General features: G+C 41.5%; 1 protein-coding gene across 1 annotated transcript in view; it reads left to right on the top strand.

Annotated features, from left to right (window-relative positions):
- The first annotated feature begins 101 nt into the window (after positions 1 to 101).
- The window catches only part of LOC139364720 (SRC kinase signaling inhibitor 1-like), a 106,871-nt gene continuing 92,154 nt past the window's right edge, over positions 102 to 14,818 (top strand). Inside the window, exon 1 of the mRNA XM_071101719.1 lies at positions 102 to 146. Coding sequence (XP_070957820.1) covers positions 122 to 146 — 25 coding nt within the window. The 5' untranslated portion in view covers positions 102 to 121. The remainder of the gene's footprint in view (positions 147 to 14,818) is intronic.

Here is a 14,818-nt window from a genome sequence, read left to right as displayed (position 1 = left end):
TCTCCCCCTCACTGAGTCTCAGTCAATGTCTGAGGTGTAGAAAGTGGGGTGGGAGAAGACAGAGAGGGTTGGTGGGATGAAATGACCAGAAGAGAGGGAGAGAGGGCTCACAGGTGTGCAGATGAAGAACGTTGAGGAACCCTCAGGTGGGCAATACGTATCCTCTTCCCCTCCTCCCTCCGTTTGTCTGTCCATTCCTCTTGTCCTTCCTATTCCCTCCATTTGTCTGTCCTTTCCTCTTGTCCTTCCTATTCCCTCCGTTTTCAATTACGCTCCACACATTTGTTCTGTTTTCTCTCCTGTTCTCTCCATCTCTTCGCCGCTGTGTCTTTGTGTGCTGTTTAAAGTGTGTGTGTTTGCTAGCAGGGCTCTGGTATTTAGTCCTGTAAAGCGGGAGCGTTTGGGGACTGTGTCTCTGCCTCAGCCTGCTGTCTGTCTGTCAATGCAGTCACGTAGCTCTGCCTGCTGACACTTTTCTAGGCTGCTTTGGCTTTTCCAGTAAACTGCTGCTGGTTCGTTCATGGAAAGTTGCTTGAGAGGCGTTGTCATGGTTTCAGATGTGCCTTCTGTCTCTTTGGCCATAATGTTTTGATAGTGTGTTTATGTGTGTGTGTGTGTGTGTGTGTGTGTTTATGTGTGTGTATGCCTGTGTGTGTAAGAACATGTATTACAGCATGTAAATGCATGTGTGTTGACATGAAGTCTGTGTTAGAGTACCTGACAAGCTACATTATGTGGATAGTGGACATACTGTACCTAGATCAGGTCTTTACCATGCCTTTACCATGCCTGGACCATGTCTTTACCATGTCTTTACCATGTCTTTACTATGTCTTTACCATGTCTTTACCATGTCTTTACCATGTCTTTACTATGTCTTTACCATGTCTTTACTATGTCTTTACCATGTCTTTACCATGTCTTTACCATGTCTTTACCATGTCTTTACTATGTCTTTACCATGTCTTTACCATGTCTTTACTATGTCTTTACCATGTCTTTACCATGTCTTTACCATGTCTTTACTATGTCTTTACCATGTCTTTACCATGTCTTTACTATGTCTTTACCATGTCTTTACCATGTCTTTACTATGTCTTTACTATGTCTTTACCATGTCTTTACCATGTCTTTACTATGTCTTTACCATGTCTTTACTATGTCTTTACCATGTCTTTACCATGTCTTTACCATGTCTTTACTATGTCTTTACCATGTCTTTACCATGTCTTTACTATGTCTTTACCATGTCTTTACTATGTCTTTACCATGTCTTTACTATGTCTTTACCATGTCTTTACCATGTCTTTACTATGTCTTTACCATGTCTTTACCATGTCTTTACTATGTCTTTACCATGTCTTTACTATGTCTTTACCATGTCTTTACTATGTCTTTACCATGTCTTTACCATGTCTTTACTATGTCTTTACCATGTCTTTACTATGTCTTTACCATGTCTTTACTATGTCTTTACCATGTCTTTACTATGTCTTTACCATGTCTTTACCATGTCTTTACCATGTCTTTACCATGTCTTTACTATGTCTTTACCATGTCTTTACTATGTCTTTACTATGTCTTTACCATGTCTTTACTATGTCTTTACCATGTCTTTACCATGTCTTTACTATGTCTTTACCATGTCTTTACCATGTCTTTACTATGTCTTTACCATGTCTTTACTATGTCTTTACCATGTCTTTACTATGTCTTTACCATGTCTTTACTATGTCTTTACCATGTCTTTACCATGTCTTTACCATGTCTTTACCATGTCTTTACTATGTCTTTACCATGTCTTTACTATGTCTTTACTATGTCTTTACCATGTCTTTACTATGTCTTTACCATGTCTTTACCATGTCTTTACCATGTCTTTACTATGTATTTACCATGTCTTTACCATGTCTTTACTATGTCTTTACCATGTCTTTACCATGTCTTTACCATGTCTTTACCATGTCTTTACTATGTCTTTACCATGTCTTTACCATGTCTTTACTATGTCTTTACCATGTCTTTACCATGTCTTTACCATGTCTTTACCATGTCTTTACTATGTCTTTACCATGTCTTTACCATGTCTTTACTATGTCTTTACCATGTCTTTACTATGTCTTTACCATGTCTTTACCATGTCTTTACCATGTCTTTACTATGTCTTTACTATGTCTTTACCATGTCTTTACCATGTCGTTACTATGTCTTTACCATGTCTTTACCATGTCTTTACCATGTCTTTACTATGTCTTTACTATGTCTTTACCATGTCTTTACTATGTCTTTACTATGTCTATACCATGTCTTTACTATGTCTTTACTATGTCTTTACTATGTCTTTACCATGTCTTTTCTATGTCTTTACTATGTCTTTACCATGTCTTTACCATGTCTTTACCATGTCTTTACTATGTGAGCCCTTCCTATAGGCACTACCACATGCAGCTCTAACCATATCCCACTGTTGCCAAGGTGATGTTACGGAGCAAAGAAAGGTCTCTGTCTATCTTACTGTCCCTCTCTCTCTCTATCTCTCCCTAATTCCATCTCTCTCCTCCCCCCTCTCTCTCTCTCTCTCTCTCTCTCTCTCTCTCCCTCATTCCATCTCTCTCCTCCCTCTCTCCCTCTCTCTCTCTCTCTCTCTCCCTCATTCCATCTCTCTCCCCCCCTCTCTCTCTCTCTCTCCATCATTCCATCTCTCTCTCTCCTCCCTCTCTCTCACCCACTCTTTATTTTTCTCCCTCTCTACCTCCAACCTCCAACCTCTGAGCTGCTTTCGCTGCCATTGGGCCAGGGAGGGAGTAGTACATACCAGTAGTTGGAACACATTACTTAGACAGGTGGTGGGCCCAGCCAGTGTGGTATAGTTCATCATTATCCCCCTGTAAAGGCCCTATCCTCCAGGCTCAGTAATGGACAGTACTGTGAAGCCCATCCACTCCCCTACGAGGCTTGATGGTGATGTCATACCTGCACAGGTTGCTCATCTGGACTGCCTGGAGGTAGCTGCCTGCCAACCTGTCTGTTTGTCTGTCTGTGTGTAGATGAGCTGGTTAGTCTAGACATCCAGTATTATAGAGCTATAATGCTGTGAGGACTGAAGAGCAGGCATAGTATTTCAAAGCAATGTTCTTCTGCATTTTAGTGTGTGTGTGTGTGTGTGTGTGTGTGTGTGTGTGTGTGTGTGTGTGTGTGTGTGTGTGTGTGTGTGTGTGTGTGTGTGCGTGTTTCGCGTAGGGTGGCAGCGTTTCTCTCTGGCTTTCATTAGCCCCCTCTGGTCTTAGTCAATGAAGGTAAACACCTCTCCTCCCTTCCTCTGTCTCCCCTTCATCTCTCATCTCCGTGTGCACTGAATCGCAAAGCAGACGTGTGTGTGTGTGTGTGTGTGTGTGTGTGTGTGTGTGTGTGTGTGTGCAGTGATCCTTGATTTAACACTTGGCCTCTTCTTCCCTTCCTCTTTCTCTCGCTGTTCCTTCATGAAAATACTGTTTTTCTGTTAATTAGTCAGGCAAACCCCTGGAGTTTAACCGATTATTTATTCCTTCCTCTGGTTTGATGTCCTCAGTGAAAAGAAATAGCAGGCGTGAATAAAGTGATGGGATGTGTGTGTGTGTGCGCCTGTGTACGTGTGTCAATGATCGAAGGATCAATGACAGGTGGATAAAAAGTTCATGGTTCTCACACACACATACATACACACACACACACACACACACACCACACCACACAAACGCACACACACACACACGGTTGGGGATTAGACAAAAGGTGTGCACTCTTCGCACCACTGATTTCCCCATCATCAACAACACACACCCACGCTCTCTTCTCTCCTGTATATACAGTTGAAGTCGGAAGTTTACATACAACTTAGCCAAATACATTTCAGCTCAGTTTTTTGCAATTCCTGACATTTAATCCTAGTAAAAATTCCCTGTCTTAGGTCAGTTAGGATCACCACTTTATTTTAAGAATGTGAAATGTCAGAATAATAGTAGAGAGAATGACTTATTTCAGCTTTTTTTTCTTCCATCACATTCCCAGTGGGTCAGAAGTTTACATACACTCAATTAGTATTTGGTAGCATTGCCTTTAAATTGTTTAACTTGGGTCAAACATTTTGGGTAGCCTTCTACAAGCTTCCCACAATACGTTGGGTGAATTTTGGCCCATTCCTCCCGACAGAGCTGGTAGAGCTGAGTCAGTTTTGTAGGCCTCCTTGCTTGCACACACTTTTTCAGTTCTGCCCACAACATGTCTATAGAATTGAAGTCAGGGCTTTGTGATGGCCACTCCAATACCTTGACTTTGTTGTCCTTAAGCCCTTTTGCCAGAACTTTGGAAGTATTCTTGGGGTCATTGTCCATTTGGAAGGCTCATTTGCGACCAAGCTTTAACTTCCTGACTGATGTCTTGAGATGTTGCTTCAATATATCCACATAATTTTACTTCCTCATGATGACATCTATTTTGTGAAGTGCACCAGTCCCTCCTGCAGCAAAGTACCCCACAACATGATGCTGCCACCCTCGGGCTTCACGGTTGGGATGGTGTTCTTCGGCTTGCAAGCCTCCCCCTTTTTCCTCCAAACATAACGATGGTCATTATGGCCAAACAGTTCAATTGTTTTCCCATCAGACCAGAGGACATTTCTCCAAAAAGTACAATCTTTGTCCCCATGTGCAGTTGCAAACCGTAGTCTGGCTTTTTTATGGCGGTTTTGGAGCAGTGGCTTCTTCCTTGCTGAGCGGCCTTTCAGGTTATGTCAATATAATTCTCGTTTTACTGTGGATATAGATGCTTTTGTACCTGTTTCCTCCAGCATCTTCACAAGGTCCTTTGCTGTTGTTCTGGGATTGATTTGCACTTTTTGCACCAAAGTACATTAATCTCTAGGAGACAGAACGCGTCTCCTTCCTGAGCGGTATGACGGCTGCTTGGTCCCATGGTGTTTATACTTGCGTACTATTGTTTATACAGATGGTATCGTGGTACCATCAGGTGTTTGGAAATTGATCCAAAGCATGAACCAGACTTGTAGAGCTCAAAAAATATTTTTTGAGGTCTTGGCTGATTTCATTTTATTTTCCCATGATGTCAAGCAAAGAGGCACTGAATTGGACGTAGGCCTTGAAATACAGTGCCTTGCGAAAGTATTCGGCCCCCTTGAACTTTGCGACCTTTTGCCACATTTCAGGCTTCAAACATAAAGATATAAAACTGTATTTTTTTGTGAAGAATCAACAACAAGTGAGAAACAATCATGAAGTGGAACGACATTTATTGGATATTTCAAACTTTTTTAACAAATCAAAAACTGAAAAATTGGGCGTGCAAAATTATTCAGCCCCTTTACTTTCAGTGCAGCAAACTCTCTCCAGAAGTTCAGTGAGGATCTCTGAATGATCCAATGTTGACCTAAATGACTAATGATGATAAATACAATCCACCTGTGTGTAATCAAGTCTCCGTATAAATGCACCTGCACTGTGATAGTCTCAGAGGTCCGTTAAAAGCGCAGAGAGCATCATGAAGAACAAGGAACACACCAGGCAGGTCCTAGATACTGTTGTGAAGAAGTTTAAAGCCGGATTTGAATACAAAAAGATTTCCCAAGCTTTAAACATCCCAAGGAGCACTGTGCAAGCGATAATATTGAAATGGAAGGAGTATCAGACCACTGCAAATCTACCAAGACCTGGCCGTCCCTCTAAACTTTCAGCTCATACAAGGAGAAGACTGATCAGAGATGCAGCCAAGAGGCCCATGATAACTCTGGATGAACTGCAGAGATCTACAGCTGAGGTGGGAGACTCTGTCCATAGGACAACAATCAGTCTTGTTGCACAAATCTGGCCTTTATGGAAGAGTGGCAAGAAGAAAGCCATTTCTTAAAGATATCCATAAAAAGTGTTGTTTAAAGTTTGCCACAAGCCACCTGGGAGACACACCAAACATGTGGAAGAAGGTGCTCTGGTCAGATGAAACCAAAATTGAACTTTTTGGCAACAATGCAAAACGTTATGTTTGGCGTAAAAGCAACACAGCTGAACACACCATCCCCACTGTCAAACATGGTGGTGGCAGCATCATGGTTTGGGCCTGCTTTTCTTCAGCAGGGACAGGGAAGATGGTTAAAATTGATGGGAAGATGGATGGAGCCAAATACAGGACCATTCTGGAAGAAAACCTGATGGAGTCTGCAAAAGACCTGAGACTGGGACGGAGATTTGTCTTCCAACAAGACAATGATCCAAAACATAAGGCAAAATCTACAATGGAATGGTTCAAAAATAAACATATCCAGGTGTTAGAATGGCCAAGTCAAAGTCCAGACCTGAATCCAATTGAGAATCTGTGGAAAGAACTGAAAACTGCTGTTTTCAACTGAAAAATGCTCTCCATCCAACCTCACTGAGCTCGAGCTGTTTTGCAAGGAGGAATGGGAAAAAATTTCAGTCTCTCGATGTGCAAAACTGATAGAGACATACCCCAAGCGACTTACAGCTGAAATCGCAGCAAAAGGTGGCGCTACAAAGTATTACCTTAAGGGGGCTGAATAATTTTGCACGCCCAATTTTTCAGTTTTTGATTTGTTAAAAAAGTTTGAAATATCCAATAAATGTTGTTCCACTTCATGATTGTGTCCCACTTGTTGTTCATTCTTCACAAAAAAATACAGTTTTATATCTTTATGTTTGAAGCCTGAAATGTGTCAAAAGGTCGCAAAGTTCAAGGGGGCCGAATACTTTCGCAAGGCACTGTATATCCACAGGTACACCTCTAATTGACTCAAATGTTGTCATTTGGCCTATCAGAAGCTTCTAAAGCCATGACACGATTTTCTGGAATTTTCCAAGCTGTTTAAAGGCACAGTCAACTTAGTGTATGTAAACTTCTGACCCACTGGAATTGTGATACAGTGAATTATAAGTGAAATAATCTGTCTGTAAAGTAGATGTAGATGTCCCAAAGTAGATGTCCTAACTGACTTGCTAAAACTATAGATTGTTAACAAGAAATTTGTGGAGTTGTTAAAAAACAAGTTTTAATGACTCCAACCTAAGTGTGTGTAAACTTCCAACTTCATCTGTATATACATAGAGAGAGTTATAATGAGAGAAAGAGAGAGAGGGAGAGATGAAAGAAAGAGAAGTGAAGTGAGCAGCCACAGCTCCTGAGAACATTTACTGCATTAAAACAAGGTCAGTGCTGGTGTAGCGATGCTGGACAGACTGACAGACTGTGTGTGTGAATAGGGCTGGGCTGGGTCAGTACTGTATAGCCAGACTGTGTGTCTAGGAGTGGGCTGGGTCAGTACTGTATAGACAGACTGTGTGTATAGGAGTGGGCTGGGTCAGTACTCTATAGACAGACTGTGTGTATAGGAGTGGGCTGGGTCAGTACTGTATAGACAGACTGTGTAGGAGTGGGCTGGGTCAGTACTGTATAGACAGACTGTGTAGGAGTGGGCTGGGTCAGTAGTATGTCAACAGACTGTGTAGGAGTGGGCTGGGTCAGTACTGTATAGACAGACTGTGTGTAGGAGTGGACTGGGTCAGTACTGTATAGACAGACTGTGTGTAGGAGTGGACTGGGTCAGTACTGTATAGACAGACTGTGTGTAGGAGTGGACTGGGTCATTCGTGCATATGGGATGTTTAATAAACCTATTTTGGGGTGGATCTATTCTCTGGTTGTTTTGACAGTCCCAGTAGGCAACTGATAAGTGACTCAGTGAAGTGATGCTGCCAGCTCAGTCTGTCTACTGCAGATCAGTGTTACTCACCAGACTTACCAGTTGACTTTAAACCTGGTAACAATCCAGTTCCACGCTGCGTTTGTGCAGGAGGAGTCCTCCTGCTACTGACTTATCACCACTGAGAGGATGGAAGGCGAGATGAAGGAAAGGACGGGCATGAGGGAAGAGCTCATCTCCTCGTTGGAAAGGCCTTTCTGAACAGAGGAGTTGGCTACTACACCTCTTAATTAGGACACGTGTGGTGTGTGAGCGAGGAGAGGAGGGGAGAGGAGAGGAGAGGAGAGGAGTTTTAAATGAAGGAGTGGAAATACTCAAAAGCACCCAAATGATGCATGAAGATGTTAGTCAATCAGAGCTCACAGAACACGGGAGAAAGTAACACACTGTTGGGTTGGGGAGAGGAGGTGGGTGGAGCGGAAGGGAGCAAGTTTTAGAAAAGTGCTTTTAAAGGACTGGGGAAAAGTAGAGATGGGATACAAATGAAGAACGGGATGGATAGAAGCATAGCAGCTATTTCAGTGCTCTTTATACATACAGTAGATCCAGAGGAAACAGAACAGATAGATGGAGGAAGGCAGAGAACAGAGAAAGCAGATGCCAGTGTGGGGGAGAGGCGGGGGAGGTGGGGGTAAGGTAAAGCAGGAGGTCTGTTTTTCGGAGGAGTCAGAAGGCTATTTCCCTACGGTCATATACTGTAGTTTAGATGAATGTTCCCCTGTTATGTCCCAGGCCACCACCTGTCAAACACACTATCCCAGTTACATACCATATATAACCTCCAGCCCACTCACAACACTAATGAGACTGTGACAAAGTATTGTAGAGGACCCCCCCCCCCCCTCTTTCTCTAGTCTCTCCTCTCTAATAATAACTCATCCGTCCTCTCACCCTAATGCCCACTCCTGATTTCTGGGTCTCATTTGTATTGTCTTGCTCCTGTCTTTTTCCAATGCCTCTGACCCAGCCTCCCGCTGCCCCACTTATTCCTCTCCTCCACTCCCCCCCTTCTCTCGCCCCCTCTCTCTCACCTGTATTCAACACACAACTTTAACTTGGTGTCCATTATGTATGCCTCTTTCTCTTTCACCCTCTTGCTTCTAACCTTCTCCCTCTCACCCCTCTCTCTCATTCTCTATGTGTGCCTCTCTCCCATTTATGTTTCTATCACTCTCCCTCTCTCTCACTCCCTTCCCCCATCCTCCGTCTCTCTCTCTCTCTCTCCTTTCTCTCACCCCCCTACCCCCATGTGTCTCTCTATGTGGTAGTGATTCAGTGCTCTAGATGCTAGCTGGATTAGCCCTTGGCTCTGCTGTCGGCTGCTCCAGAAGCTCTGAGGCAGGACACTCAGGATTGTCAGAATTACAGCTTTCAGCCTCGGACAGCAGGATAGTTCAAGAGAGAGGGATGGATGGATGGAGAGGGAGAGAGGGAGGGATGGAGGGAGGGAGGGAGGGAGGGAGAGAGCTTAAGCACTTCTCCGGTCTTCTGCTTGAGGAATTTTGCACCGTCTTTCCTCTCAATGCAATATCCTTAGCTACTCTATTTACTCACTATGCAGGTGTCATGTTCATCATGACATGACATAAACTCTGAAGCACATAGTTGGGAGAGGAACATTTCCCCTCCCCTCCCCAGCAGTAGAACATGGTTGTTGCCCCCAGAGAGAAAGTCCTCCCATGGGCATGGTGGTCAACCAGGCTCCCCGTCGACTCCCAGGGTACACAGCCAATCAGATCACCCTGAGGAAACATCAGGAAATGTCAGGTTCTGTGGGGTACTGTGGTAAATGTTAGTCCTCCATGTGAGACTGAAATGCTAGCGTGTTTGTCTCAAAGGCCATACCATCCAGCATAGATCCATTACACTGTAGGAAAGGAGGGAGGGAGGGAGGGAAACATAGATACAGATAGATAGATACAGACAGACAGAGATAGAGAATGACAGAGACAAGAGACAGTTGAATTACTGAAGCTGAAATGCTACACTATATAAAGAACAGGAAATATATTTGTAATCTTTGAGTGTATGAGTGTATGAGTGTGTGATGGGTGTGTGTGTGTGTGTGTGTGTGTGTGTGTGTGTGTGTGTGTGTGTGGCCAGAATACTCAACACGATTCCCAGACTTCAGTATAAACTCATAAGCAGTCAAAACTAATCACCACTTCACAGCATTCATTTAAACTTATATCTGCTCGCCTGATTGATTGTGAGAGCTTTAATTTTGTGGGGGGAAGCATGGAGGTGAGGTGACTGCTGTACCCTGCTGTAGTAAGCCTCTGTGCAATTATTCATTTCTCCCACCTAGACAGAGTACTCTCCTCCATTTAGGAACAGACTGATGGATCAGAAGTAGGGAGATGGCGACAGGGCAGTTCAGAGACTCTTTTCAGTTTTACTCGGTAGCGTCAAGTATGATTTATATTGACCTTTCAACAAAAAGACATCCAAGGAGAGAAGTGCTTTTAGAGAAAATACTATTTGGACTGACAAATGCTGTATCTTGTTACACTATTTGCAGGGTATGGTATTAACTAAGGGTACTAAGGGTATGGTATTAACTAAGGGTATGGTATTAACTAAGGGTATGGTATTAACTAAGGGTACTAAGGGTATGGTATTAACTAAGAGTACTAAGAGTATGGTATTAACTAAGGGTATGGTATTAACTAAGGGTATGGTTTTAACTAAGGGTATGGTATTAACTAAGGGTATGGTATTACCTAAGGGTATGGTATTAAGTATTAACTAAGGGTATGGTATTAACTAAGGGTATGGTATTAACTAAGGGTACTAAGGGTATGGTATTAACTAGGGGTACTAAGGGAATGGTATTAACTAAGGGTATGGTATTAACTAAGGGTATGGTTTTAACTAAGGGTATGGTATTAACTAAGGGTATGGTATTAACTAAGGGTATGGTATTAACTAAGGGTATGGTATTACCTAAGGGTATGGTATTAAGTATTAACTAAGGGTATGGTATTAACTAAGGGTATGGTATTAACTAAGGGTATGGTATTAACTAAGGGTACTAAGGGTATGGTATTAACTAAGGGTATAGTATTAACTAAGGGTACTAAGGGTATGGTATTAATTAAGGGTACTAAGGGTATGGTATTAACTAAGGGTACTAAGGGTATGGTATTAACTAAGGGTACTAAGGGTATTAATTAAGTAGTTAATACTAATGGTATTAACTAAGGGTATGGTATTAACTAAGGGTATGGTATTAACTAAGGGTGTGATATTAACTAAGGGTACTAAGGGTATGGTATTAACTAAGGGTATGGTATTAACTAAGGGTATGTTATTAACTAAGTGAAGGACAAATGTGCAGTCATGTGTTTGTCGGTTTGGAGTAACAGGTACAGGACATAAAGGCCCATATTGACAATGTGATTCTATCATGTTGGCCTCCATCACTTTTTACACTGTGCTGTGGGAATGTTCCACAATGTTGCTGGTAGTTCTGTTAGAGTTGTGCTTTGTCAAATCAAATTCAATTGTATTTGTCACATGCATCGTAAGCAACAGATGTAGACTAACAGTGAATTGCTTACAGGCAGGTCCTACCCAACAATGCAGAGAGACAAAACAACACAAGGAATAAATACACAATGAGTAGCGATAACTTCTGCTGGGGTACCAGCACCGGGTTGATGTGCAGGGGTACGATGTAATTGAGGTAGATATGGATTATGTTGCTGTAGTGGTAGTTGAGGTAGTTATGTATTATGTTGCTGTAGTGGGAGTTGAGGTAGGTATGCATTATGTTGCTGTAGTGGGAGTTGAGGTAGATATGTATTATGTTGCTGTAGTGGTAGTTGAGGTAGATATTTATTATGTTGCTGTAGTGGTAGTTGTGGTAGTTATGTATTATGTTGCTGTAACGGTAGGTATGTATTATGTTGCTGTAGTGGGAGTTGAGGTAGATATTTATTATGTTGCTGTAGTGGGAGTTGAGGTAGATATGTATTATGTTGCTGTAGTGGGAGTTGAGGTAGATATGTATTATGTTGCTGTAGTGGGAGTTGAGGTAGATATGTATTATGTTGCTGTAGTGGGAGTTGAGGTAGATATGTATTATGTTGCTGTAGTGGTAGTTGAGGTAGATATGTATTATGTTGCTGTAGTGGTAGTTGAGGTAGATATGTATTATGTTGCTGTAGTGGGAGTTGAGGTAGATATGTATTATGTTGCTGTAGTGGGAGTTGAGGTAGATATTTATTATGTTGCTGTAGTGGGAGTTGAGATAGATATGTATTATGCTGCTGTAGAGGGAGTTGAGGTAGATATGTATTATGTTGCTGTAGTGGGAGTTGAGGTAGATATGTATTATGTTGCTGTAGTGGTAGTTGAGGTAGATATGTATTATGTTGCTGTAGTGGTAGTTGAGGTAGATATGTATTATGTTGCTGTACTGGTAGGTATGTATTATGTTGCTGTAGTGGGAGTTGAGGTAGGTATGTATTATGTTGGTCTAGTGGGAGTTGAGGTAGATATGTATTATGTTGCTGTAGTGGGAGTTGAGGTAGATATGTATTATGTTGCTGTAGTGGGAGTTGAGGTAGATATGTATTATGTTGCTGTAGTGGGAGTTGAGGTAGATATGTATTATGTTGCTGTAGTGGTAGTTGAGGTAGATATGTATTATGTTGCTGTAGTGGTAGTTGAGGTAGATATGTATTATGTTGCTGTACTGGTAGGTATGTATTATGTTGCTGTAGTGGGAGTTGAGGTAGATATGTATTATGTTGGTCTAGTGGGAGTTGAGGTAGATATGTATCATGTTACTGTAGTGGGAGTTGAGGTAGATATGTATTATGCTGCTGCAGAGGGAGTTGAGGTAGATATGTATTATGTTGCTGTAGTGGGAGTTGAGGTAGTTATGTATTATGTTGCTGTAGTGGTAGGTATGTATTATGTTGCTGTAGTGGGAGTTGAGGTAGTTATTTATTATGTTGCTGTAGTGGGAGTTGAGATAGATATGTATTATGCTGCTGTAGAGGGAGTTGAGGTAGATATGTATTATGTTGCTGTAGTGGGAGTTGAGGTAGATATGTATTATGTTGCTGTAGTGGTAGTTGAGGTAGATATGTATTATGTTGCTGTAGTGGTAGTTGAGGTAGATATGTATTATGTTGCTGTACTGGTAGGTATGTATTATGTTGCTGTAGTGGGAGTTGAGGTAGGTATGTATTATGTTGGTCTAGTGGGAGTTGAGGTAGATATGTATTATGTTGCTGTAGTGGGAGTTGAGGTAGATATGTATTATGTTGCTGTAGTGGGAGTTGAGGTAGATATGTATTATGTTGCTGTAGTGGGAGTTGAGGTAGATATGTATTATGTTGCTGTAGTGGTAGTTGAGGTAGATATGTATTATGTTGCTGTAGTGGTAGTTGAGGTAGATATGTATTATGTTGCTGTACTGGTAGGTATGTATTATGTTGCTGTAGTGGGAGTTGAGGTAGATATGTATTATGTTGGTCTAGTGGGAGTTGAGGTAGATATGTATCATGTTACTGTAGTGGGAGTTGAGGTAGATATGTATTATGCTGCTGCAGAGGGAGTTGAGGTAGATATGTATTATGTTGCTGTAGTGGGAGTTGAGGTAGTTATGTATTATGTTGCTGTAGTGGTAGGTATGTATTATGTTGCTGTAGTGGGAGTTGAGGTAGTTATGTATTATGTTGCTGTAGTGGTAGGTATGTATTATGTTGCTGTAGTGGAAGTTGAGGTAGTTATGTATTATGTTGCTGTAACGGTAGGTATGTATTATGTTGCTGTAGTGGAAGTTGAAGTAGATATTTATTATGTTGCTGTAGAGGGAGTTGAGGTAGATATGTATTATGTTGCTGTAGTGGGAGTTGAGGTAGATATGTATTATGTTGCTGTAGTGGGAGTTGAGGTAGATATGTATTATGTTGCTGTAGTGGTAGTTGAGGTAGATATTTATTATGTTGCTGTAGTGGTAGTTGAGGTAGATATGTATTATGTTGCTGTAGTGGTAGTTGAGGTAGATATGTATTATGTTGCTGTACTGGTAGGTATGTATTATGTTGCTGTAGTGGGAGTTGAGGTAGATATGTATTATGTTGGTCTAGTGGGAGTTGAGGTAGATATGTATCATGTTACTGTAGTGGGAGTTGAGGTAGATATGTATTATGCTGCTGCAGAGGGAGTTGAGGTAGATATGTATTATGTTGCTGTAGTGGGAGTTGAGGTAGTTATGTATTATGTTGCTGTAGTGGTAGGTATGTATTATGTTGCTGTAGTGGGAGTTGAGGTAGTTATGTATTATGTTGCTGTAGTGGTAGGTATGTATTATGTTGCTGTAGTGGAAGTTGAGGTAGTTATGTATTATGTTGCTGTAACGGTAGGTATGTATTATGTTGCTGTAGTGGAAGTTGAAGTAGATATTTATTATGTTGCTGTAGAGGGAGTTGAGGTAGATATGTATTATGTTGCTGTAGTGGGAGTTGAGGTAGATATGTATTATGTTGCTGTAGTGGGAGTTGAGGTAGATATGTATTATGTTGCTGTAGTGGTAGTTGAGGTAGATATTTATTATGTTGCTGTAGTGGTAGTTGAGGTAGATATGTATTATGTTGCTGTAGTGGTAAATATGTATTATGTTGCTGTAGTGGTAGTTGAGGTAGATATGTATTATGTTGGTCTAGTGGGAGTAGAGGTAGATATGTATTATGTTACTGTAGTGGGAGTTGAGGTAGATATGTATTATGCTGCTGTAGAGGGAGTTGAGGTAGATATGTATTATGTTGCTGTAGTGGGAGTTGAGGTAGATATGTATTATGTTGCTGTAGTGGTAGGTATGTATTATGTTGCTGTAGTGGGAGTTGAGGTAGTTATGTATCATGTTGCTGTAGTGGTAGGTATGTATTATGTTGCTGTAGTGGAAGTTGAGGTAGTTATGTATTATGTTGCTGTAACGGTAGGTATGTATTATGTTGCTGTAGTGGAAGTTGAAGTAGATATTTATTATGTTGCTGTAGAGGGAGTTGAGGTAGATATGTATTATGTTGCTGTAGTGGG

Source organism: Oncorhynchus clarkii, chromosome 13 (assembly GCF_045791955.1).
Source record: "Oncorhynchus clarkii lewisi isolate Uvic-CL-2024 chromosome 13, UVic_Ocla_1.0, whole genome shotgun sequence".
NCBI lineage: Eukaryota > Metazoa > Chordata > Actinopteri > Salmoniformes > Salmonidae > Oncorhynchus > Oncorhynchus clarkii.
This window is presented reverse-complemented; position numbering and strand designations above follow the sequence as displayed.